We start from the raw sequence: 23,594 nt of genomic DNA on the forward strand, positions 1-23,594 counted from the left end.
CCAGGGTCAGAATAGGGTTCAGATTTCCTGAAAGAACTGACCAAAAATGCAGAAGAGCTCAATCTAACCATCCACATCAAAAAGTGGATGAAAAACGCAAACTGCTCAGATTAAACACATAACTGGATGGATAGCCTGTCAAATAAATCTATTAACATGTATGCGTGGGGCAACTAGGTAGCACAGTGCATAAAGCACTGACCTGAGTCAGGAGGGCCTGAATTCAAATCTGGCCTCAAACACTTACTAGCTGTGGGACCCTGGGCAACTCATTTAACCCTGATTGTCTCCAAAAAATCCAAACATGTATGTATTGGACAAAGTCTGCTGAAAGATAAGGGAGCTGGGCCCAGAATTGTGTAGATCTGCTGGGCTGCATTTTCAAATCAACAGATTTAATACCCTCCTCTGACAGACTCTGGCTGTCATGCATGTTCTAGGCAACTTCAGACCACATGAGTGGCAATGGAGGTGCCAAGTTGCATTGGTAAGGGAAACTGTCTCACCCACAAGTTTCCCAGGCCAATGAAAAAACAAGTCTTATTCCTTTCTTTATCTCTTTCACCCTTACCCCTTAATATCGGTCAACAAGCATTTATTCATCACAACTGAATTATATTAGGCACTTCAGTCATCTGATGTAGTCTAAAAAGCATAGGAGCCAAGTTTGAACTTTGCTTCTGCTACTTCCAAATCGTTTGACGTTGGGCAATTCATGCCACTTCTCTGAATGATGACTTTGTACTATATGAACTCTAAGGTGCCTTCAGGATCTAAACCCTGTAGCTTTATGCACACTTTAAAAATACACATAGCTCTCTGTCCTCAAAGAGTTTATAATCACATATGTAATGTATGTATGTATGTGTATATTAGTCTATGTATGTATTAGTATGAGTATGCATATTAGATGCCCTAAACAAATTGAGTGAACAGATATAAAACAACCACAATACAGTCTCTCTACTCCTCCATTCTACCTCCTTTCCACAGTTAAAATTTCCCTGGATTTTGTTTGAGAGGACCTCTGTGACTGCAAGCATTCTTTTGGTTTTTATGGGCAAAGGAAGATAATCAAGGAGATGGTGGAAAGGGTAAAAGTGAGCTTTCCTCGAGGAGTGAAGGCTGCACGTTGTTGTGTTTATCCTTCGTTGCAGAAGAAGACCATGCCATCAGAGAAATGATGACGTGACTTGCACTTGACTTTGTTTTGAGTAAGGGAGGGCTGTGCAGGTCACCAGCCTCACTTCTCCTCCAGAGCCATCAGAATCCAGTGACCAGATATTCCTCAGTATAATTGGAGATGACTCAGGATGCAATAGGAGACCTTGACTCCTTTAGGCCAAGGTCTATTCAGGAACTCACTTAGGGTGAGGTAACACCCATTCAATGAATAGACCTCTTTAAGGAGTAGCCAGGGGATGGCCCCTTTTGGTGAATCTCATAGTTTTTTTGAAATCTGCTTAGAAGGCTGACAAGTGCCTGGCTCAAGCTTATCAAATCCTCAAAAACCTGTGGCATCCCTTCCTAATCTGAAATTCCCTCTTCTGGATTAGATAGCAAAACTGAGACTAGTTTAAATAGAACATTAAGTTGCCTACAAGGTTAGACTTGAAAAGAGTTCACAGGCTCTTGCCTGCTTCTAAATATGTTCTCTAATCTAAGAATATAAAAATATTATCTCTGACCTATCCCCTGCCAGTTTCTATTGGAATATCTCCTTTTCCCCCTTTCTTCTTCCTCGCCCTGGCTGCATGCTGACCCTTCTCCCCCCCTTTACCTCACCCCCACAGACACATTTCTAAAGCATGGAGAGCCTATTGTACTCCAAGTATTCTCAGAACTACTCTCTCCTCCCTGACTCCCCCAGTGGTGATAAGGCCTAGTCTCTCTGGTCAATGGCCATTCATACTGCTTTGATGTTAATAATAGCTAATATCTATATAGTGTTCATTATGTGCCAGGCACTGTGCTAAATGTTTTATAATTATCTCATCTGATCCTCACAATAATCCTGCAAGGTAGCAAACTGAAGTAAACAAAGGTGACTTGCCAGGGTCTCACAGCCAGGATGTGTCTGAGGCTAGATTTGAACTCAAGCCTCCAAACTGCAGATGCTGCACTCTAAGCACTACCCAGTAGGAAGTCACTCAGTATAATCCTTCTATTAAGGTGGAGGCCCACCACCTGCCCTGCCACTACGTCTTTAGGCCATTCAGGTCTACATGATCTGCTGGGTAGGTGCTCTGCTCACACACTCTTAAGTCCTCTTCCCCATCTGGCCTACAGTTGAACACTCTTTTGCATGCATTGTCTCCCCCAATTAGGATATGAGCTCCTTGAGACAAGTGACTGTCTCATTTTTCTATTTGCATCCCTAGCACTCAAAGTTCTTGGCACATAAATGTGTTTAATAAATGTCTTTTCACCTGTTAAGAGCAGAAGAGACCTCAACAATCATTTAATGCAAACCTCTCATTTTACTGGGGAGCCTGAGGTCAACAGGTTAGATACCTTGTTTAAGGTCATTCCTTACAGACACCATCCCTCTTTTTGTCCCTTACATCCATCCAGTTACAATGCTCATAAAATCTTTCTTAACCATTTCTTTCAGGTTCATCTATTTCCCTCCCACTGATCCTGTCCCAAATGTAATCCTCATTCTCAGACCACTGCAGTTGCTTCCTAGCTGGTCTTCCTACCTCAAGTCTCTCTGGGATTCAACCTGTTCTGCAAACTCATTCAACCTTAATTTTCTTACATCTGGTTTCATTCTACTATTTCTCTTTCTCAAGAATCCACTACACTTTCCTTAAAAATTCCACCTTGTTTGTTTTTCAAGTTTCTCTATTACATGCAATTTCCTGTAAGACTTTCTCCTAACATAAACCCTCTGTCAATTAGACAGATTGTTTTATTGTCAAATGTACGTGCACAAAGCTTACTCCAAACTCTGTGACATGCTGGGGTTTGTTTTTTTAATTGCTACCCTTTTCTGCTCACATTTCTTATTCCTATTCATCTCCACCCAGAATGCCCTTCTCCCTAATTATCTACTTTCTTCCATCCATCAAGGCCCAGTCCTAGTACCACTGAGAGGGTTCATAAAGACCTATCTGATTATACTTGTCTACATCCTATTAGCAACACCCAAGTTAAATTTGACATTCTGGTTGATGACTAAAAAAATGTAAGAAGCACCATGACAAGAGGCTGGGGCACAAAGAGAAAGAAGGTGGTCAGGGAGAATGAAGGTAGTGTGATGCCATGGAAAGAAAAGTGGACTTGGGGTTAGGCGAGAACAAGGTTCAAAATCTGCATCTAAAATATACTAGTTACATATATATGGCCATGATAAAGTCATTTAAATTCTGTAAGTCAAAGAAAACTAACATGATAAATTGTAGCCTTGGTATGAATGAATGTGTTCATTTGTAAAATGGAGATGATAATAGTGGAAATACTTAATTTTACACAGTCCATGTGGGGAAAGGACAAGTTGTATAAATGCAAATTTACACAAATTTGTAAATTTTGTAAAATGAGCTGGAGAAGGAATAGCAAATCATTTCAGTATCTTTGGGGTTTTTTTTTTGATTGTTTTGTAAGTATTATTTTATTTTTTCTAATTCCATGTAAAGATAATTTTCAACATTCATTTTTTTTATAAGATTTTGAGTCCTTCCCAAAATGGCAAGCAATCTGATATAGGTTATACATGTACAATCATGTAAACATATTTCCACATTAGTTATGTCGTGCAGTAACAAAAAAAAAAAAAAAAAGGGAAAAGCCACCAAAAAAAGTGAAAATAGTATGTGTCAATCTGCATTCAGACTCCATAGTTCTTTCTCTCGATGTTGACAGCATTTTCCATCAGAAGTCTTTTGGAACAAATGTTGCTGGGAAGAGCTAAGTCAATCGTAGTTGACCATCACACAACGTTGCTGTTACTATGTACAATGTTCTGGTTCTGCTCACTTCACTCAGCATCAGTTCATTAAGTCTTTCAGATTTTTCTGAAATCTACCTGCTCATCATTTCTTATAACACAATAGTATCCCATTACATTCACATACCACAACATGTTTAGCCATTCCCCAACTGATGGGCATCCCTTTGATTTCCAAGCACAATTACAAAACACTTTTCACACAAATAAAGTCAGATCCAAATATATCATTGATTTCTGTTGGTTTTGTTATTGATATGGTCATTAAGCTAATAGTATTCCTCAATATTGAACCAGCCCTGCACTCCTGGTATAAATCCCACCTGGTCATAGTGACAAATCTATCCTGGAGATAAACTGATGTAATGTATTTGCTTATATCTTACTTAAAATTTTTGCATCAATAATCATTAGGGAATTGGTCTATAATTTTCTCCAGTTTGGCTCTTCCTGGTTTAAGTATCAGCACCATATTTGTGTCACAAAAGGAATTCGGTTAGACTCCTTCTTTATTTATTTTTCCAAATTGAAATTCCAATTTAAAATTGATTATTCTTTAAATGTTTGGCGGAATTCAATGGTAAATCCATCTGGCCCTGGAGATTCTTCTTAGGGAGTTTATTGATGGCTTGTTCAATTTCTTTTTCTAAAATGGGACTATTTAAGTATTTTATTTCCTCTTCTGTTAATCTGAGAAATGTATATTTTTGTAAATATTCATCCATTTCACTAAGATTATTAGATTTATTGGTATATAGTTGGGCAAAATTAAGTCCTAACTATTCCTTTAATTTTCTCTTCATTGGTGGTGAATTCACCCTTTTCATTTTTGATACTAGGAATTTGGTTTTCTTCTCTTTTAATCAAGTTAACCAAAGGTTTATCTATTTTGTTTTTTTTCTAAAACCAGCTCATAGTTTATTAGTTTAATAGTTTTCTTTCAGCTTTATTAATCTCTCTTTTGATCTTCAGAATTTCTAATTTGGTGTTTAATTGGGGATTTTTAATTTGTTCTTTTTTCTTTAATTATTTTTTTTAATTTATTCTTTTTAATTGCATGCCAGTTCATTGATCTAATCTTTTTCTATTTTATTCATGTGACCATTTAGAGATATAAAATTTCCCTTAAATACTGCTTTGGCTTCATCTCATAAATTTTGATTATATTGTCTCATTATTGTTTCTCTCTTTGATGAAATTGTTGATTATTTCCATGATTTGTGGTTTGAGCCACTCAGTCTTTAGGATTAGATTATTTAGTCTCCAATTAATTTTAGTTTACTTTTCCATGGCCCTTTATTACATGTAATTTTTATTGTATCATGATCTGAAGACGATGAATTTAATATTTCTACCTTTCTGCATTTGATTGTAAGGCTTTTATGCCCTAATACATGGCCAATTTTTGTGTAGGTGCCATATGCCCACTGAGAAAAAGAAAGTATATTCTTTTCTATCCCCATTCAATTTTCTCCAGAGATCATACCTAACTTTTCTAAATTTCTATTCACCTTCTTAACTTCTTTCTTGTTTATTTTGTAGTTAGATTTATCCATTTCTGAGAGGGGAATATTGAGTTTCCCCCACTAATATAGCTTTGCTGTCTATTTCTTCTTGTAACTCACTTAACTTCTCTAAGACTGTGGATGCTATATGACTTGGTGCTTATATATTTAGTATTGTTTGATTATGATATCTTTCAGCAAGATGCAGTTTCCTTCCTTGTCTCTTTTAATTAGATCTATTTTTGCTTTTGTTTTGTCTGAGATCAGGATTGCTACCCCTGCTGTGTTTTTTTTTTACTTCAGCTGAAGCATATTATATTCTTTTCCAGCCTTTTACCTCTACTTTGTGTCTCTCTGCTTCAAATGCGTTTCTTGTAGACAACATGTTGTAGGATTCTGGCTTTTAATCCACTCTGCTATCCACTTCTGTTTTGTGGAAAAGTTCATTCCATTTCCATTCACACTTATGATCACTGTGTACTTCCCTCCATCCTATTGTTCCTTTGTTTATATTTCTCTCTTTACACTGTCCCTTCTCACCTGTGTTTTGCTTCTGACCACTGCCTATCTCAATCTGACCTCCCTTCTATCAGAACCCACCTTTTCTTTCCTCCTTTCCCTCCTCTTACCTCCCTAAAGGGTAAGATAGATTTCTTGACCCAACTGAGTGTCTATGTCATGCCTCTTTGAGGAAAATACAAGGAGAGTAAGGTTCAAACAATGCTCACCTTCTTTCTCTAATGTCTCTTCATGTCATATAATTTACCACATTCTGTCTCTCCCTTTCCTCTTCTCTGAGTATAATCCTTTTTTCACCCCTTAATTAATTTTTTCAATCATCAGTTAATGAGATATAAGTCAACTTATACCCACAACCTCTAAGTATACTCCTTCTAACTGCACTAATAGAGATATTGTTCTTAAGAGTTACAAAAATCTGCTTCCCATATAGGGCTATAAATAGTTTAACCAAATTGAATACCATGTTTTGTTTTACCTGTTTACATTTTTATGCTTCTCTTGAGTCATGTATTTGAAAATCCGATTTTCTGTTCAGCTGTGGTCTTTTCATCAGGAAAGTTTGAAAGCCCCATATTTCATCGAACATCCATCTTTTCCCCTGAAAGATCAGGCTCACTTTTACTGGGTAGTTGATTCTCGGTTGTGATCCAAGCTCTTTTCCTTCTGTAATATCATATTCCAAGTCCCCTGATCCTGTAATGCTAATCCTGCTAAATCCTGTGTAATCCTGACTGTCTCCTTGATATTTGAATTGTTTCTTTCTGTCTGCTTGCAATATTTTCTCTTTGACCTAATGTTCTGAAATTTGACTACAATAGTCTTTGGGATTATTATGTTGGGATCTCGTTCAGGAGGTGATCGATGGATTCTTTCAATGACTATTCTACCTTCTGGTTCTAGGATATCAGGGCAGTTTTCCTTGATAATTTCTTGAATGATGCTGTTCAAACATTTTTTTTCTTGGATCACAGCTTTTAGGTAGTCCAATAATTCTTAAATTATCTCTCCTGGATCTACTTTCCAGGTCAATTGCTTTTCCAGTGAGGTATTTTACATTTGCTTCTATTTGGTCATTCTTTTGATTTTGTTTGATTGATTCTTGATAGACATCTATGAGACCATAAAGTTGTTAGCTTCCACTTGCCCAACTCTAATTTTTAAGAGATTATTTTCTTCAGTTACCTTTGGTACTTCCTTTTCCATTTGAACAATTCTACTTTTAAAGGAGTTGTTTTCTTCAGTCAATTTTTGTGCTTCCCTTTTCAAGGTGTTGACTCTTTTTTTTTTTTCATAATTACCTTGTATAACTCTCATTTCTTCTCCCAATTTTTCTTCTACCTCTGTTACTTGATTTTTTTGGAGGTCACTCCCTTTTTTATTTTTTTAATTTATTTATTTTTAGTTCTCAACATTCATTTCCACAAGATTTTGAGTTACAAATTTTCTCTCTCCCATCTCTCCCCTCCCCCACCCCAAGACACTGTGCATTCTGATTACCCCTTCCCCCAATCTGCCCTCCCTTCTATCACACCCCTCCCTTCCCTTATTCCCCTCTCCTCTATTTTCTTGTAGAGCAAGATAGATTTCTATACCCCATTACCTGTATTTCTTATTTCCCAGTTGCATGTAAAAACAATTGTCAACATTCTTTTTTAAAACTTTGAGTTCCAACTTCTCTCCCTTCCTCCCTTCCCACCCATTCCCACTGAGAAGGCAAGCAATTCAATATAGGTTATACATGTTTAGTTATGCAAAAGACTTCCATAAAAGTCATGTTGCGAAAGATTAACTGTATTTTCCCTCCATCCTATCCTGCCATCAATTTATTCTATTTTCTCTTTTGACCTTGTCCCTCTCCAAAAGTGTTAACTTCTAACTAACCCTTCCTCCCATTTGCCCTTCCTTCCATCACCTCCCCCACCATACTTATCCCCTTCTTCCCTACTTTCCTGTAGTGTGAGATAGATTTTCAATACAAATTGAGTGTATATGTTATTCCCTCCTTAAACCAAATGTGATGAGAGTAAGCTTCATTTTTTCCCCTCTCACTTCTCCCTTTTTCCCCCTCCATTGAAAAAGCTTTTTCTTGCATCTTTTATGAGAGATAATCTGCCCCATTCCATTTCTCCCTTTCTCCTCCCAATATATTCCTCTCACCCCTTAATTTTATATTTTAAACATCATCCCTTCCTATTCAACTCACCCTGTACCCTCTGTCTATATGTATATAATCCCTACAACTACCCAAATACTGAGAAGTCTCAAGAGTTACAAATATGATCTTTCTATGTGGAAATGTAAACAGTTCAACTTTAGTAAGTCCCTTACAATTTCTCTTTCCTATTTTCATTTTCATGCTTCTCTTGATTCTTGTGTTTGAAAGTCAAATTTTCTATTCAGCTCTGGTCTTTTCATCAAGAATGCTTGAAAGTCCTCTATTTCATTGAATGATTATTTTTTTCCCCTTAAGTATTATACTCAATTTTGCTGGGTAGGTGATTCTTGGTTTTAATCCTAGCTCCTTTGACTTTTGGAATGTCATATTCTAAGCCCTTTGATCCCTTAACATAGAAGCTGCTAGATCTTTTGTTATCCTGATTGAATTTCCACAATACTCAAATTATTTCTTTCTGGCTGCTTGCAATATTTTCCCCTCAAACTGGGAACTCTGGAATTTGGCTATAATATTCCCAGGAGTTTTTCTTTTTGGATCTCTTTCAGGAGGTGATCAGTGGATTCTTTTAATATTTATTTTACTCTCTAGTTCTAGAACATCAGGGCAGTTTCCTTGATCATTTCATGAAAGATGATGTCTAGGCTCATTTTTTGATCATGGCTTTCAGGTAGTCCCATAATTTTTAAATTGTCTCTCCTGGATCTGTTTTCCAGGTCAGTTGTTTTTCCAATGGAGATATTTCACATTGTCTTCTATTTTTTTCATTCCTTTGGTTTTCTTTTATAATTTCTTGATTTTTCTTAAAATCATTAGCTTCCATCTGCTCCATTCTAATCTTTAAGGAATTATTTTCTTCAGTGAGCTTTTGAATCTCTTTTTCCATTTGGCCAATTCTGCTTTTTAGGGCATTCTTCTCCTCATTGGCTTTTTTGATCTCTTTTGCCATTTGGGTTAGTCTATTTTCTAAAGTGTTATTTTCTTCAGCATCTTTTTCGGTCTCCTTTAGCAAGCAGTTGACTTGTTTTTCATGATTTTCTTGCATCACTCATTTCTCTTCCCAATTTTGCTTACTTCTCTTACTTGATTTTCAAAATCCTTTTTGAGCTCTTCCATGGACTGAGACCAATTCATATTTTTCTTGGAGGCTTTTGATGGAGGAGCTTTGACTTTGTTGTCTTCTGTTTGCATGTTTTAGTCTTCCTTGCCACCAAAGTAAGATTCTAGAGTCTGATTCTTTTTTCCATTTTTTGTTCATTTCCCCAGCCATTTACTTGACTTCTGAGCTCTTTGTCAAGGGAGTTCTCTGCTTCCAGTGGGAGTGGGGGGTGTACTGTCAGTTGTTCAATCCTCCCACAATCTGTGGTCCTAGAGCTCCAGGAACAGTCATCGTCTCTGCACCTGCTGCTGCTGTGGCTGCCAAGGGTTCCTCTGCCCCCACCCCCCTCAGCTGTCCAGGGGCTGGGACCAGACCACTCCACTCTCCTGCACTGAAACCACAGGCTTTTCCCACTGACCTTCCAATTTATCCTCAGCATTTTGGGGTCCTGAAGTCTGGAAACCACCACAGGTGTGAGAGATTAAGTCTCCTCAAGGCCTGCTCAGGTCCTGTCTGTGCCACCATGGCCCATATTGGACTGCACTCTGCTCCCAGTGTGGTGCGATAGACACTTCCTGGCGACCTTCTAGGCTGCCTTGGACTGGAGATTTGCTTCACTCCATCATTTTGTGGGTTCTGCAGTTCTAGAATTTGTTTAGAGTCATTTTTTACAGATATTTGGCTGGGCTTGGGGGCAGCATTCTAGAAAGTCCATGCTGTTACTCTGCCAACCTGGCTCTGCCCCCTCTTGATTTTTAAAATCCTTTTTTAACTCTTCAAAGAAAACTTTTGGCACTTAAAACCAATTCATATTTCCCTCCTTGAGGCTTCATATTTTTTGACACTGTTGTCCTCTTCTGAGTTTGTGTTTTGATCTTCCCTGCCACCATAATAACTTTCTAGGGTCAGGGCCCTTTTTGATTTTTTGCTCACTTTCTAAAAAGTTGAGCTCTGCTCCTGGGGTACAGGGGGTGCTGTCCCAAGCTTCTTGCCCTGGGGGCCAGGACTTAGTCACTGGCTTTCTGCATTGGAGCCTTTGGGGTTAAGTGGCTTGCCCTCTGCACTAAGGTGGCCTGGCCTGGTCTTCCTGTTGCAGTCTGGGTTCTAGGGCTGGCAGTTTGCCTGCTGTGCTGGGGTGGTAGGCCTCACAGATGGCCTGCTGAGCCAAGGTCATGGGGTCTTGGTTGCTGATCTGTGCTGTGGCTAAGAGTATCCTGCTGGCTTGCCCAGACATCACCTGTGCTGTGCTGCACTCCCCTTTTACCCAAGTAAGACAGACCTTTCCTGAAGTCCTTCTAAGTTATCTTGGGCTATAAAATTTTTTCACTCCTTTTGTGGATTCTGTCACTCCAGAATTCTTTTAGGAACTTGATTTAATATTGTTTCCAAAGGAAACTGGGGAGAGCTCAGGAAACTTTCTGGCTGCTCTCTATCATCTTGACTCTGCCACACCCCTCTCCTCTCCTCCCACCCCCATTCCAGTATTTTTGCCAAAAAAACTCCAAAAGGATTCATGAAGAGTCAGACGGGACTGAAAAACTACTGAACAACAACCACCCATTTATCTGAGTTACACTGAATTTTTTTTCCATAGGATGATAGATTGAGAGGTAGAAGGGAAGTCTGTGACCATTTAGTTCAACCCCTTAATTTTTTGATGAAGAAATGTTGATTCAGTGATTCAAACCCACTTACTAGCTGGATAGGTCACTTAATCCCTCACTGCCTCAGCAACGATAACCCTAGGATTTATCTACTAGGTCATAAATGGATTTCAATCTGTGCTAGTAAAGGGAATTCAAACACTGGGAGTTTCCTGTGCTGATTCACTCAGACACTTCTGTACTTAGCAACCTTTTTATTCCCACTAAAAAGTGTTATGAGTAAATACCTTCCTTAAAACCTTATTCTATAAAGTGTGTTATTGCTTCCTTAGGAGGAGCTGCTAAAAGCCCTAACAAGGATAATTATATCAGAATATTTCAAACATTTTCCTATCCCTATGAATAAGAATCCTATTTATAGAAGGAAAAACTAAGGGTTAGAGAAGGTAAATCACTTGGCCAAGTCACTACATCAAAGATCTCTGATTTGATGTGTGTGAGTGATGAGGGTTGGAAAGACAGAGGAACCCCAAGACTGGGGGATTCATCAACTCTAATCCCATTAGTCAACAAACATTTATTAAGCAGCTACTGTATGGTGGGTGGGGGCAGTGGATAGAGAGCCAGTCTTGGAATGAGAAGATTTATCTTCATGAATTGAAATCTGGGTCTCAGACATCCACTAGCTGTGTGACCCCAAGCAAGTCATTAACCCTGCTTGCCTCAGTTTCCTCATCTGTAAAATGAGCTGGAGAAGGACATAGCAAATCATTCCAGTATCTTTGCCAAGAAAAACCCCAAATAGGATCACAAAGAGTGGGACACAACTGAAATGACTGAGCAACAACTATGCGCCAGGCACTCTGCTGCTTGCTGGGGATGTAAAGAGAAGCAAAAGACAGGTCTCTATCTTTAAGAAGATCATAACATAATAGGAGAGACAATAAACAAACCAATAGGTACAAATAAGCTATGTACAGAATAAATAAGAAATAATAGAGGGAGGGTACTAGAATCAAGAGGTTGATATGTTAACTATTAATTTGTTTTCTTTTAAAAAAATTCTTTATTATAAGGGATGGTTCTCTAGAAGGGGGAGATAAAGACACATTAGCAAATTAAGTTGATGTAAAAACAAGATATCTATTTTAAAAAATGTATTCTTAGAATTGTCTCAGGATCAGAAAGGTGAATTCCATAGTCACACAGATACGAATTGTCAAAGGCAGGATTTGAATTTTTCAGGAGTTCAAAAGTGAAAATTGTCTTTTGAAGAATTCCCTGCCCTATTCTGTTTACTGAACTCCTCAGTACTGGACAGATTATTGGATTCATTATGATTGGGTTACTAATTACGGATTAATTATCTTTTGTGGGGGAAATTGATCATTGTGGTTATTGTTAAAAGCCCTTTGGGATAGTGGAGATTTTATACTATAGAAAGAACTCTTTAAGATTGTCAATGTTGAATTTCCTGGGTGCAGATGACACTGGTGCCTGCACCACTAAGAGGCTTTTTGACTCTGAACGGCCCGTTTGTGTTTTTTAAGTCATTCAGGAATCTGAGACCAAAACTACCTACTTACTCTTAGGGAATCTGAGGAAGCCCCAGAATAGCTGTCTTCCAGGAGAGAAGCAAGACTAATCTCTTTGTTCAGGTTTCCTTCTGGTCCCCTGACCTGGAAGCTGCGATTGAGGCCATTCCTGATGGCTCCCAGAATACTGACCAGTGACAGCTCAGCTAGAGATATATGACTGGCTCTATTGGGAGTGGATAGTTTTTTCTCATCTTTTATGGTCCCTATCTGTCAAGGCACCTGGACATCCATAGGGAGAGCTGTCACAGAAATAGATGGAGGAAGACAGGAAAGAGTGGTGAGAGGGAGGGCAGAGAAAATATGTCATAAATCTCACAAACACACTTCCAGAGATAATTTAGAAAATTGTATGTATGTACATGCAATACATGCTCAAAGTAGATTCAGTGAAACTAAAATGACACTGTATAAGGCAGGTACAGTGTAGGGTATATCCAATTTCCTAGGGTAAAAAGAGCTAACAACTGGATTTTAGATTCTTTAGAGGCACCAAAAGAGTGTTAAATGTCAAGGGATTTCTAGAGCTCATGGTAGTTACAAGGTGTTTCAGGTGCCCTTAATAGTTTAAAAAATGATGAGAGGTCAATTTTGCATAGGGATTTCCTTTCCATCCCAGGGAAGATTCAAGTTAAACTGAAACTAAGAAGCTTCTTCTGTGCCTGTAACCCCACATTCACATTCTATTTCTCACCTAAAACGATCTCCAGGTTTCTGGGGTTGCCTTTGCATTTTAAAGATTTTTTAAAATCCTCTCTTTCCTCTATCTTTAGCCTCTTCAGGTGTTTGAAGCTATTACTTTCTTCCTCCTACACTTTCCTTCAACAGTTTCTAGAGACAATATTCAATTGGCCTCAGGTTACTCTGCTCCTGAGGGTGCCCAGGCTAGGGACTGATCAAATGTTTCTTTCTCTTCACCCTGGCAGGACCAAAGAAAGCAGCCACCTCTCCCAGATCTCTTCTCTTAGCTACAGGTTGTAAATGAATTACAGCAGTTTTTAGGTTAGGCCACTGCTTAAAGAATAAGACCGCTTCATTTGGGAGGACTCTACTGTCCATCCAGACCCTCTCCGAGGCTGCTTGTTCCACGGTTTTCTTTTTATTCACTAACTCAACATTTCCGGATAACAGCTTCCAATTTTAACATTAATCATGATGATAAGCGTTATCACCATCACATTCATTATAGACACTTTTCAGGGACCATTTTTGCTTTGCCAAGCAGGGAACACCTTTCTTGTTTTTCCTTTTAGATAGCTCTTAAAAAAAAAAAAAAGACAAGGAAAAGTACCGAATAGATTTTCTAGCCTCACCAAAGAAGGACCATATCTACAATCTTTGACCTTTCTTTCTTTTTCACAGTTACGGTCCTACAGGCTTTCCCTTCCTAGCCTCAGCATCCAGATAACCTGGGTCCACCCTCTCCCCTTTATCTCCCTCTAGGTAACAAGCCCAGGTGGGAAGACTAGCGGAGTTCCTGCCTGGCTCCGGAGCTGGGGAGGGGACGACACAGTCGGTCCCAGGCGGCAGGTTTGACAAAGCGCCGGGTAAACTCCCGTAAGAGAGTAAACAGGGGGTACCTGCCAACTTTTCACCTGACTCCCGTCTCTCTTCCCTGCGAGCGCTGGGGTTCGAGAAACCGGCCTTGGGTGCAGCATGGCGCCCCCCACCCGTGCACCCCGGCAGGGGCCACTCGGGCTCCTTTCTCATTCCCTCTAAGGCTCTGCGAGTGAGCCGCTGCCAAGGGCGGGGGCGACTCCAGGTGCTAGTGAGTGGCAGGTAGGGAAGTGGAGCCTGGCGCAGACCTACCTTCACGAAGAGCTCGATTTCAGGGTCCTTGCTGTCCCCGTTAGCAGAAGCCGAGTCGGTCATGTTGTCACAGGCAGGAGCCACTGCCCGTATCCTAGGAGGTGGCCACTTCAGCAACAGCTGGATGCTCTCTCTCTTTCTCCCTCCTCAATAGCTCCCACCGAAGCTTTCTAAAACATTCTGGTTCCCCAGCTGAGGAGGGTCTTCTGTGGCAGAGCCCCCTACCCAAAAAGGGAGGAACCAGGCTACCAAGGGTGAAAGGGAAACAAATGAACCCGTGGGGCTGATAACAGCTCCAGGGTGCAACAAGTGTCGGGACCGTCTCTGTTATGTCACCGTATCCTCATCTGTCAGTGCTCCTGAGCTCCCAGGCCGCCCAAAATAGCCAGGATCACAGGAGGGCGGGGCTAGCCGGCAGGGGGAGGAGGAGGAGGAGACACCGGCTGGGCTGCGCCTTAGGCTCACTCAGCCTCAGGCTGGGTCCTGGATCCGCGCTCGACCCCCGGGCTGGGGCTGGGCTTTGCCTTCATTTGCGCATCCAGGGTGCAAACCCTTTAATAGTAGTAGGACCTGAGCTGCGCGGAATGCCTTGGGAGAGGCGGGCGAGAGGAGGAGAAAAAAAGGAGAGGGAGAGAAACTGGGGTGGGCTAAGGGGTAAGGGAGATATGGGGGGGGGAGAGGGGGAAGGAGAGGAGATGTGGAAGAGAGGAGGTGAGCAAAGAAAGAAGAGAGGAGAGGGAACGAGAGAGCTAGAGCAGAGGAAAGAAGAGATGGTTTTCAAGTTCTTATGTTTCTTTTATGAAGAGTTTCTTCAGGACAGCAGAGTACTAGTGTTACCAACTCGAAAGTACCACTTTTGCATGATTGGTGCTCAAGAGAAGAAGGAGGAAGAGAGTGAACCCCCACCCCCATCCTGTGCGCATGAGAAATGGGGAGGTATTTATCGTTTTATAGCCAGAAATAAATGAGAGTAAATCAAAGGGAGGGGTGTGGAGAAATGGGCTGGCGCAGGGTGTCTGTCATGTTAAGGGAAAGGTGAGCCAAACAGGTCAAGTTCATTCATGGCCAGGAACCACTGTTCTTTTTAACCTTCTGTTTCTACTTCTTTCCCCTTTCTTCGTTTGTTTGTTTTATGGTTTTCTTTTTTTTCTTTCTTAATATTAACTTTTTGACAGTTTTAAAATGATATATTAAACTTGGTAAATATTTGTAGTTATTAACTTTGCATTTATACTGTATGCATATTTTAATGTATTCTTTTCCTCCATTAAAATGTAAGTTTTTCAAGTAAGCATTGTTCCTTTTTGTTTGTTCAAACTTGTATTCCCAGTGCCCAATACGTAGTACTTTGTGATACAACCCATAAAAACTTGTTTTGTTTTCACTTTTCTTTTCCTACAACGGTGCCCACCTGGATCTTAATTTACTTAATTGCTAATATATACCTAGTGTTAAGTTGTGTTGTTTTATTATAATTGTTTTTGTTTTTGACCTGCACTGTGATCTAATCAGTGTGGGGAACTCCATGTATGGAATGTCCCCTCTTAATGCACAAGGCAGATCTGCATCTTCTCATAGAGTTGCCTGGGTCACTGAGAGGTTAAGTGGCTTACCCAGATCTCAAGGCCAGTTCCTATTAGAGGTAGAATTGTAAAGCAGGTCTTCCTGTCTTTGCAGCTACCTCTCTATCCGGCATTCTTTTCACAGATGATTATTATCATTAATAATGCCATTCACTAACATCTATAAGTCATTTCTACCTTCTGAGTTTACAAATCTCTTTACAAACATAATCTTAATTGATACAAAATAATCAGGCAACGTTTATTATACATTTGTTATAGGCAATACAAGTAGAGAATACAAAACTTCATTGCCTTTAGGGAGTTTGCAATCAACTTGGACAAATCAGGTACCAACATAAAAACAGATAATTTAAAGGGAAAGCGATAAAACCATTGAAACAGAATACCATGAAATGATATTGACCAAGCTTGCTCCCAATGAAGACATATTATCAGAAGATATTTCCACCACTCCCATTTCTTTGCAGAAGCAAGGCACTCTTTGCATAGAATACTGCATATAATGTTAGACTTTTATTTTGACACAGTTAATTTTGTGGAACTTTACAATTTTTCTTTATCTTGTCTCCATTATTGCAAAGAAATAATAACAGCTAACATTTATATAGCACTTACTATGTGCCATGCACTGTGATAAGCACTTTACGATTATCTCATTTGATCCTCACAACAATCCTGGTGCTATTATTATTCCCATTTTACAGAGGAGGAAACTGAGGCAAGCAGCGATTTAAGTGATTTGCCCAGGGTCACATAGCTAGTAGGTTTCTGAAGTCAAATTTGAACTCTGGTCTTCCTTACTCCACACCTACATATCTATCTAGCTGCTGGCTCTCTGGTAGTAGGGGGGAAGGGGAGCAATAGGAATAGAGGTGAGGTAAAAGCAAATGATAATAAAAAGTTTGTTTTTAAAAACCCAGATAATGAGCAATAAAAGAGAATATATAATGAGTACCAAAAGAATTATACAAAAAATGGAGGGTTCCAGATCACTGTGGGGTAGGGTGGTCAGAAAAGGCTTCCCCCTGGAGAGTAGGATTTGTGGCAGGCCTTGAAGAAATGAGCAGAATTCAAAGAAATGGAGGAAAATCCCAAGGTTCTTTTATAGCAAGTTACGGTAGTTACATCACCATCAAACCAGAATAGTGCTACTATTTTTGCTGTGGAGGAAACACCTGCAAAACTCAGCTTGTAGTCTTTACAGCAGGACACTTAATCAAGATTGTGGTTAATTACTTTCATTGTTAGTTTCGGGGTTACATCACTAAAGCACTTAGAAAAATTGTTTGTTTCATGATTACACATTCCAGGTTAGTGACATAGCCACTGTAGAGGAGGAGCAAAGAAATGGTTGGTGGATTAGGCCCTTAGCTGACTAAGGCCTGGACTTGGTCCTCCCCTGATTCTATCATCCCTAGGTAGCTAACTTTTCTTTTCTGCACTGAGAATTTTTGTCTTTAAGACAGGCGTAACGTGGTAAGGAGCGGAAAATGACATATACATAAAATTATTTTGAGCTCTCTAAAGGAAAGGTGCTCTGTAAATATTAGCTGTGTGATATTTGACAAATCACTTAGCCTCTCTGAGTTTCCTCATCTGTAAAATGTAGACAATGCTAATCACGCTACCTACTCTAAGGGGTTATGTTGAGGAAGCTAATCAGTAAACTGTAAGGTAGGGCATGCATATGAATTGTCAATCTTATTCTGTTAACATTTTCTCAGCTTCAATAAAAAAAAGTAGACTTTCCATGGAAAGGTGAATTTCTGTAAAACAGATCAATAGGTTCCATGAGGGAAAAATATGCTGTTATGGTAGAGAAGTACACATGGCAGACCAATTCATTTTGTTTTGTTTTAGTCTTTGTTGTATGCAATGTGTACATGCTCTCCATGGGGAGACTATCCAAGCTTAGTTGAAAGTAGTCTCTTGACTGAAAAAAGCTGACTTCTTACTGGTCTAGCCTCAATCAGTGAATTTGTCCAAGGATGAACTATTTATTGTCAGATTACTTTGTCAAAATATGTGTGACATAAACTGTACCCAATCATAGTCTCAGCTTTTTAAAAATAAAGCAATTAGCTTATAACCCCAGTTCCAAAGCCCATTGGTGTGGGGCACTCTCCTTATTGGGGAAAATCAGTGTCCCTCACCTGTGTAAGGGGCAGGGCAGAGTTGGTGAAAGGGAGAGAGAGGAGAGCTTTTCATTTTTTTTTATTTTCTTCAAGCTTCAAGTTGCTTTGGGCTTGCAATCACTTTGGGGGCTTCTGGCTTCCAGTTTTGAGAAAGAGAAGATGGACAAAGTTTCTTTCTTTCAGGCTGCTGAAGGAAAGACTGAGAAGATATGAGAAAAACTGGTAGTCTCTATCATATCCTTATCCCTACCTTGCTATACTAGAGATTTCAGAGGACTTCTCCTTGGGTGAGATCTAAGACTCTCTTTTGAATGAGCTGATTCCCAATTGGAGAGCTCCTTCATTTTGTATTTTCTGGTATATATTCTCTTATGTATATTTTCTCTGATTTCTGTTTTGCCACCGATGTGGATAATTGAGTTTCTTGACTAATTGTTATATATGTATTCACTGTGAAACAGGTATTTGTTGGCAAAAGAGTCAAGCCTTGTATGTAGAATTTGGAATCCTCCAGAGCTTTCCTTTTCTGTTCTCAGCAACTACTCTCCACCCCTCACTCAGGTGTAGGATGTTGATCTCCACCAATAAGGAGAGAGCCCCTCACCAACTGACTTTGGGACTAAGGTTACAAATATTTATGTATCAACATAATATGGATAATTGAGTGAAATCAAAATTTTTAAAAAGCAAGATAAAAAAAGTTGACAATCAAGACTTACAATGATTAAAGCATCCACAAACCTCATTCAGTGCCCAATACAGCAGAAACACTAATATGACAATTATTGATCTCTCTATTTGAGGTTACTTCTAGTAAACATGATATGCAATGTGTGATATTACCAAAATTTTTTTTAAAAGTTCCATAAGTCTGGTAAAATTACAAGGCATTTAAGAATTAAGCAAAATGGATTTTAAAAATAAAATCCTCAATTTTTTTCAAACAAAAACGTAATAAACTAAAACAGTCCCTCCAAAAAGATGAGGAAACACATTTCCCTACTCTTGGTGGAGAAGAAGGAACTATGGGAGCAGAATGTTGCTTACAATATCAGATAAGGCTAATTTGGCTTAAGTTTGGCTTAACTTTTCTTTTGTTATAAAGAATTCAGTGGGAAAAGTGGGAGTGGGTTCATCATGAAATGATCTTATATAAAAAAAAATCAGTAAAACTTTTAAAATAAAAACAAAGCAATCCCTCCAAAATGAGGTGACAAGTAGGCTTATTGAAAATAAAAGAAAAAATGAAAATTGTGATGTCTTTATAAGAGGAGTTATCCCAACATTCCAACATTCTTCCCGGTTATCAAACACCTATTTATAGTATTCCATTAAAGCCCTCATCATGGTGTGGAGGTGACCTGGGTTTCCTGAAGGTTGTGTCAGCACAGCAGTGCTCTGATACCTTTTACAGAGCTGTAAAGACTTCCAGTATGGTCCTGATGACAAGTATGTTGTCATCTGAGGACCAGCCTAACTAAGCAGGGAGAGGTTCAACACCAGGTTATCTGTAGAGTTCCCCAGAACCATATACTAACCTACAGAGAGGTTCATATCATCACAGAATTCTTTCAAGAAGGGAACTTAGAAATTTTACAAATGAGAGACCCACAGAAGGAAAATGGCTTCCCCAGGATCCCAGAGGGTCACAATCAATCAATCAGCAAACTTTTATCAAGAACCTACTATGTGCCAGGTGCTGTTAAATACCCAAATTAAGATAAGAAGTCAGAGTCTCTGACTCTCAATCCACATTACACTTATTCCCTTGTTGATTTTTATTCATGAGGTGAGTACTGACACTGGAGAAATTAAAGATTCTTAAAATATTAAAGAAGGATTGTTAGCAAATACTCATAGACTTTTCCATGCAATTATTTAATGTTAGCCTTATAATAAAACCCACCTGAAAATCGAAGATTTTAAAAAATTGTTTCCATGTCAGCTATTTAATACCAATAGTTGGAGTCATTTACAAGAAAATTCCAAAATATTGAACAAGGATTCTGCCAGAGTTTTGTTTAAAATTACTGCAAAAAGTTAATCTGCTTTAATACCTAGCTCTAACATCTACAAAATATCTAACGACCTCTAGAGTTTCCGAATTCACAAAATCCACACCTGGCAGGATAAACTTTGAGTATTTCTTTCAGAACTATATTCTAATTTTGGAAAAATAGAGTGATTCTCTTTAGACTATAAGTTCTAGTTCATACTGGCTTTGATTTCGGCATTGATAATTCCCTGCCCCTACCCCCCTATCTGCTTTTTTCTTTTCTTTTTTAATCTGGACTTTTCCTGGTGTAGGAGAACTTTGGGTGTTTAAACTCACTTTGCCTATGCAGATTAGCTCTACAGTTTAGAGACTTGTGGAGTTCTTCGGTGTCACACAGCCAGGACGTGTCAGAAGCAGGGCTTGAAGCAGGACTTCCTGACTCTGAGGCCAGTTCTCCATCTAGTAAACTACTCTGTCTTTCATGCAGGAGATATTAATACAAAGAAGTCCCTGCCCCCAATGAGCTTCCATTCTACCTGAGGGATATAATGAAATGCAATGTAATCTATGAAGGAAGGGTGGGGCAGAGTATGTTACTAAGGAGATTAAGACTTCCCATAGGAAGTGGCCTTTGACTTGAAAAATGAAGGAAGTTTTAAGATTTTTAAAGGTGGAGATGAAGAGGTCATGCATTCCAAGTATTTGACAAAACCTATAAAAAGTATGGAGTCAGGGCATGGTGATGATAATTCTGGAAGGAGAAAGCAGGCAAAGTTTGGTTGTAATTTACAAACTTGTGAGAGAGCTACAACCAGGGTGTGGCTATAGGGACCAGGTCCTATGAAAGTGAAACTTAGAATAAAGTTTTGACACGTGCACTCTTGCTGCAGAAAAGTTGATTCAGTAATTACTATGGTGACTAATTCTCCTTGATTAACTGAGTTAAGAAAAAAAATTACTAGTACTAAATGATGTTACAAAATTGATTTAAGGGTAATGACTTGCTCCAAGTACATTTTTCCGCTGCTTTTCCTGAGCACCAAAACTGCTATTTATAATTCTTTGCTCAAGAGAGATTTCCATTTCTTTAGGAGGTACCAGATCTTCCTTTCCATGTGTTCTTTGTAAAGAAGCATGAAGTCAATCTCAGAACCTTTGGTCTAGTCTGAATGGAGTGACCAGCTCTGGCCATTAAAGAACCATAACATGTTCCTACAGCTATGATTCTAGCTGTGAGTTAATGTTTCCCTAGCAATGGATTTTTGGGGAATTGAGGGTAAGGGGGTATTTTGGGGGGACCCTAAGGGCAAGGAGGCATAGGGGAAAGGAAAAACAAGTCAAAGCTCCATACAAAAGGCACCTGGGTGGGGCCAGAAGGTATAGATCAATTCCTCTATAAACAAACGTGGCCTTGGGTGTGCCCAGCTTCATTGATGATGTTGACATTCAGAGCCATATATCAACTGATGTTTGAGCATGGATAAGGGAATGAAAATGGTATGAACTGAAGCCTGAAGTGAAGGTATACATGCACCCATTGTATATACAAATCTCTGAGACTGCCCCCCAATTTATCCTGCCTGTATCTTATCTGTACACAATTGTTGGCAGCCTGTCTCCCCCATTAGACCACAAGCTCTTTGAGGGTAGGGACTCTTTTCTGCTTTTCTTTGTATCCCCAATATTTAGCATGGTGCCTGGTTTCCCAGAACCTAATAAATTCTAGTTGACTATGACCTTAATGTGTCACCTAGAAGAGAAAAGAAAAATACTTCCCATCATTCATTATGATGAGAAACTCTAGTTCCAGAGATTCTGGGGCAGGGATAGTTCCTACTTCAGATCCAAGCAAACTGGCCTACTTGGTGGTCCCCATACCCAACATGCCAACCCTTGCCTTCATGTCTTTGCCCAGGTTGTCCTCCCATGCTTAGACCACTTTCTTTCCTCACCTCTGTCTCTTGGAAACCCTGACTTCTTACAATGATTAAATTCCTGTCACCTTCCACAAGAGGCCTTCCTTTAATCTCTCTCCCTCTAGTTGCTAGTACTTCCTACAAATTTCTTTGCACATAATTTGTATTTATTTATTGATTCCCACTTTTAGCAGAATGTAAGGTCCTTGAGATTAGGGTCTATTTTGGGGTTGGTTTGTTTTGTTTTGTTCTGTCTTTTTGTTCCTTACACTTAGCACCGAGCCTGGCATATAGCAGGTGCTTTATCAATGTTTCTTAAACTAATTACCTTCTGTGTAGCTCCAAGAAAATTGCCTGTGTTTAGTGGACTCCCGTTGTTACACTCACCATAGAGCTCACTTAATGGGATTATACCTAAGTGTCACATCTGAAAATGTAAAACATTTCTATTGGTATTTCTAGGAACTAGTGATTTTAGTGCTCACCTAAGGGCTGGCCAAACATAAAGAGCATGACACAATTTTAATGCAGTTGAGACTAAAGTGAGGAAGGAAAAAAGAAAAGAGTTTTCCTTCCGCTGCTGTTCAACATTTCAGACCCTCTGCAATTTGGCCATACCTGTTTATCCAAAATGATTTCCCATAAGAACCATATACTGGAAGGATCCTTAAAAGACATTCTTAAAATCTCTTCATTTTTGCAGATGAATAAACTGAGGCCTAGAGAGAGAAAGTGTTACCTTGGAGATAGTGGCAGAGCTGGTATTTAAATCCATGCCCTCTGACTCCAAAGCCAGCTCTCTTTCCACTGTATCACACCATTTTCTAAAGAAGGGAAGGGAGGGGGCAAGCATTTATTAAGCACCTACTATGTTCTAAGCACTTTACAAATATGATCTCATTTAACTCTGGGAGCTATTATGAACCCAAAGAGGAGGAAGCTGAGGCAAAGCAGAAGTTGTGACTTGCTGAGGGTCACAGGACTAGTTAATATCTAAGGTCTAATTTCAATTCAGATCTCCCTGAGTTCAGGTCACTGTACCATCTAGCTACCTCAACCTTTTTTCTTTGTTGCCACAGAATTAAAAACATTGAATCTGAACTCAGAAGGTTAGGGCCCTGAATAAATTGAATCACACTATTTGGCTATGTAAATCAGGGCACTGTCACTCCTAGAGACCTCATCTTTCCTCATCTATAAAATGGAAGGTGTTAGACAAGATAATATCTCAGGTTTCAATCCTATGACCACTCTAGGTAGACTGGTCTCTTCAATATCTCCCCATATACCTGTCCTGCCTGGTACATTCTTCCCATCTTTGGACTAGTTTTAGATTCAGAAATATTATACTCATTCCTCCCTGGCTTACAAATCCTACCTTTCTTTTAAGACTCTTATCAGGTCCTACCCTCCTCCATGGTTTTCCTATCTACTTACACCCCTACTGTCCTCTTCATACTCTGATCTCCCATAAAATTATAATTTGCCCCTTGCCCCTTAGCAATTGACTTTATGGTTTCTTTTTTGGTGTATCTATGTTAGGATTTACTTGTCTGTGTGTATATGTGTGCATATATAAACACTGTAAAATAAATTTTATATATACATATATATACATACATACATATATACACAAAAATAGGAAAGGAAGGCGGGAGAAAGGGAGAGGAGGAAGGAAGGAAGGAAGATAGGTAGATATATA

General features: G+C 39.3%; 1 protein-coding gene across 2 annotated transcripts in view; it reads right to left on the reverse strand.

Moving 5' to 3' along the window:
- CLIC5 (chloride intracellular channel 5) overlaps positions 1-23,594 on the reverse strand; it is a 215,886-nt gene that overhangs the window by 131,938 nt on the left and 60,354 nt on the right. The window contains exon 1 of one of the 2 annotated variants that reach the window (XM_072642338.1): positions 14,260-14,778. The exons of the other annotated variant lie outside the window; for it this stretch is intronic. Coding sequence (XP_072498439.1) covers positions 14,260-14,322 — 63 coding nt within the window. The 5' untranslated portion in view covers positions 14,323-14,778. Of the gene's footprint in view, positions 1-14,259; positions 14,779-23,594 lie in introns of those variants that run through there. 2 annotated transcript variants of the gene reach the window in all.

The sequence above is a fragment of the Notamacropus eugenii genome, chromosome 2 (genome assembly GCF_028372415.1).
Source record: "Notamacropus eugenii isolate mMacEug1 chromosome 2, mMacEug1.pri_v2, whole genome shotgun sequence".
NCBI lineage: Eukaryota > Metazoa > Chordata > Mammalia > Diprotodontia > Macropodidae > Notamacropus > Notamacropus eugenii.